This window comes from Austrofundulus limnaeus, unplaced genomic scaffold (genome assembly GCF_001266775.1).
Source record: "Austrofundulus limnaeus strain Quisiro unplaced genomic scaffold, Austrofundulus_limnaeus-1.0 Scaffold1117, whole genome shotgun sequence".
Lineage (NCBI taxonomy): Eukaryota > Metazoa > Chordata > Actinopteri > Cyprinodontiformes > Rivulidae > Austrofundulus > Austrofundulus limnaeus.
In genome coordinates this window covers 88,658-92,324 of record NW_013953519.1, presented here as the reverse complement: position 1 = coordinate 92,324, position 3,667 = coordinate 88,658, and the positions used below count along the sequence as shown (strand labels likewise).

General features: G+C 45.4%; 1 protein-coding gene across 1 annotated transcript; it reads right to left on the bottom strand.

The window, feature by feature from the left end:
• Nucleotides 1-278: 278 nt before the first annotated feature.
• Nucleotides 279-1,201, bottom strand: LOC106534206 (tubulin polyglutamylase TTLL11; the record flags this gene model as incomplete). The annotated part of the gene is given in 1 exon segment (XM_014030780.1): nucleotides 279-1,201. A coding segment is annotated over 1 exon segment (447 nt), but the record flags the coding sequence as incomplete, so codon positions are not given.
• Nucleotides 1,202-3,667: the final 2,466 nt, after the last annotated feature.

Below are 3,667 nucleotides of genomic sequence, written 5' to 3'. Positions count from 1 at the left end.
GCAATATCTTATTAAAACCAGCAATCAAGCCTCTTTTTTTTTACATAGCAGTTATTTTAGCTGATAGAATTTATTATGTAATTATAACTTCTATAAAGTTTAATTTAATTTGTGACCTCACACAGCTGTTTCTCTTTTATACAGTCTAATGTTGACACTTGCTGACACACAGAGTTTATGAACTCATATGATTATTAATAGTTTCTAAAGAACAGCAGGTGGATCCAGAGATGACCCGGGTCTGGTGTTGGACCAGCAGAAACCTTGTGGTACCGTACCTCTTTCCACTTCAGCTGCTTGATGCTCAGCTTCAGGGCCTCCAGGGAGGTCTTGGCTTTAGACGTGTCCACTGTCACAGGTCTTCTCTTCCTCGGTCCATCCTGGCCCTGCTGGTCCTGGATGCTTCTGGTTCCTTGAAGGTAGTTGCCATTAGTCTCGGACTTGCCCTGCAGGATCTTCCCGGTTCCTTTGAGATTTTGCACACAGTCTGGACTGTTCAGGTTCTTCCCAGCAGGACTCAAGCCAGCATCAGAGTCCAGCTTGGTTCTGCTTCTCCTCTGTGGTTTGGAGAAACCAGAGGAGCCGCCTGGTCCAGGTGTGGTGATGCTGCAGGGGGGGTCAGAGGGAGAAGACCCGGGCTCCTCGTTCTCCTCCTCCTCCTCCTCCTCCCCACATGGCTTCATCAGATGATCGTTGACCTTTCCATGGTGGTGGTCAGTCATCATTCACATGGAGCAGGGCCCAGTGGGACCACAGCAGCTAATCAGAACCAGGAGCGTCCGCATCGCTAGCTGAACTGGACCGATGACAAAGAATAAAACCCAAGTGATGCTCTGTTCGTCTTCCTCATCGTCAAGTAGTTTCACCGACGTTCTGTCTGAACCGACACCGGACAGAACCTCAGAACATCTGCAGGAGAAACAAAGCGGAACCTCCTGGAAACAATAAGAACATCTTCTGGACTGTCACTGACCGACGCTGCTAGCTGCTGAAACACTCATTAGCTCGATTAACTTTGAGCTAACAACCGGTCAGAAAGGCGCTTCGACTGCGATTTACCAACAAACTGGACCCAAACTTTAGATTACCGGGACCGTGTGAGCTTTTGGATCCGCGCTGAGCTCAGCGGTGATGCGTGCAGGCAGCAGGTATGTTTGTTGTCAGGCAGCGGAAAATAGAAGGTCACTGCGCAGACTCCATCTGCTTCACATTTAAAGCAGCTGAGGCTTGGGCAGGCCGTTCTGACATATAATCAAAGCACAACCACGCTTCAAAGTGGCAGGCCGTTCTGACATATAATCAAAGCACAACCACGCTCCGGTATGGCTGATCGTTCTGACATATAATCAAAGCACAACCAGGCTCCAATGTGGCAGGCCGTTCTGACATATAATCAAAGCACAACCATGCTTCAGTGTGGCAGATTGTTCGAACATATAATCAAAGCACAAACGCGCACCTGTTTGGCAGGCCGTTCTGACATGTAATCAAAGCACAAACACGCTCTTGTATGGCAGACCGTTCTGACATATAATCAAAGCACAACCACGGTCCGGTATGGCAGACCGTTCTGACATATAATCAAAGCACAACAACGCCATACAGGAGTATGGCTGGTCGTTCTGACATGTAATCAAAGCACAAACACGCTACCGTATGGCAGACCGTTCTGACATATAATCAAAGTACAACCACGCTCCGGTATGGCTGATCCTTCTGACATACAATCAAAGCACAGCCAGGCTCCAATGTGGCAGGCCGTTCTGACATATAATCAAAGTACAACCACGCTCCTGTATGGCAGACCCTTCTGACATATAATCAAAGCACATCCACGCTCCGGTATGGCTGATTGTTCTGACATATAATCAAAGCACAGCCAGGCTCCAATGTAGCAGGCCGTTCTGACATATAATCAAAGCACAAACACGCTCCTGTATGGCAGACCGTTCTGACATATAATCAAAGCACAACCACGCTCCTGTATGGCAGACCATTCTGACATATAATCAAAGTACAACCACGCTCCGGTATGGCTGATCGTTCTGACATATAATCAAAGCACAGCCAGGCTCCAATGTGGCAGAACGTTCTGACATATAATCAAAGTACAACCACGCTTTATACAGGAGTATGGCAAACCATTCTGACTTATAATCAAATCATGTCGTTTTTATTATTTAGTCATTCTAACATAATTAAAACACAGCTCTGATTTTCTAGCAGGCCGTTCTGACATATAATCAAAGTACAACCACGCTCCTGTATGGCAAACCATTCTGACTTATAATCAAAGTACAACCACGCTCCGGTATACCTGATCTTTCTGACATATAATCAAAGCACAAACACGCACCTGTATGGCAGACCGTTCTGACATATAATCAAAGCACAACCACGCTCCGGTATGGCTGGTCGTTCTGACATATAATCAAAGTACAACCACGCTCCTGTATGGCAAATCATTCTGACTTATAATCAAATCATGTATTTTTTTATTATTCAGTCATTCTAACATAATTAAAACACAGCTCGGATTTTCTAGCAGGCCGTTCTGACATATAATCAAAGCACAAACACGCTCCGGTATTGCAGACCGTTCTGACATATAATCAAAGTACAACCATGCTCCGGTATGGCTGATCGTTCTGACATATAATCAAAGCACAACCAGTCTCCAATGTGGCAGATTGTTCGAACATATAATCAAAGCACAAACGCGCTCCTGTTTGGCAGGCCATTCTTACATATAATGAAAGCACAAACACGCGCCCGTATGGCAGACCGTTCTGACATATAATCAAAGCACAACCACGCTCCGGTATGGCAGACCGTTCTAACATATAATCAAAGCACAAACGCGCTCCAGTATGGCAGACCGTTCTGACATATAAAATCAAAGTACAACCACGCTCCGGTATGGCTGATCGTTCTGACATATAATCAAAGCTCAGCCAGGCTCCAATGTGGCAGGCCGTTCTGACATTTAATCAAAGCACAACAACGCCATACAGGAGTATGGCTGGTCGTTCTGACATATAATCAAATTATAACCATGCTCCTGTATGGCAAACCATTCTGACTTATAATCAAATCATGTATTTTTTATTATTTAGTCATTCTAACATAATTACAAAACAGCTCTGATTTTCTAGCAGGCCGTTCTGACTTATAATTAAAGCACAAACACGCTCCCGTGTGGCAGACCGTTCTGACATTTAATCAAAGTACAACCACGCACCTGTATGGCTGATCATTCTGACATATAATCAAAGCACAGCCCGGCTCCAATGTGGCAGGCCGTTCTGACATATAATCAAAGCACAACCATGCTTCAGTGTGGCAGATCGTTCTAACATTTAACCAAAGCACGAGCTCCTGTTCGGCAGGCCGTTCTGACATATAATCAAAGCACAACCACGATCTGGTATGGCAGACCGTTCTGACATATAATCAAAGCACAGCCCGGCTCCAATGTGGCAGGCCGTTCTGACATATAATCAAAGCACAACCATGCTTCAGTGTGGCAGATCGTTCTAACATATAACCAAAGCACGTGCTCCTGTTTGGCAGGCCGTTCTGACATATAATCAAAGCACAAACATGCAGGAGCGTGTTTGAGCTTTATAATCAAAGCACAACCATGCTTCAGTGTGGCAGATCGTTC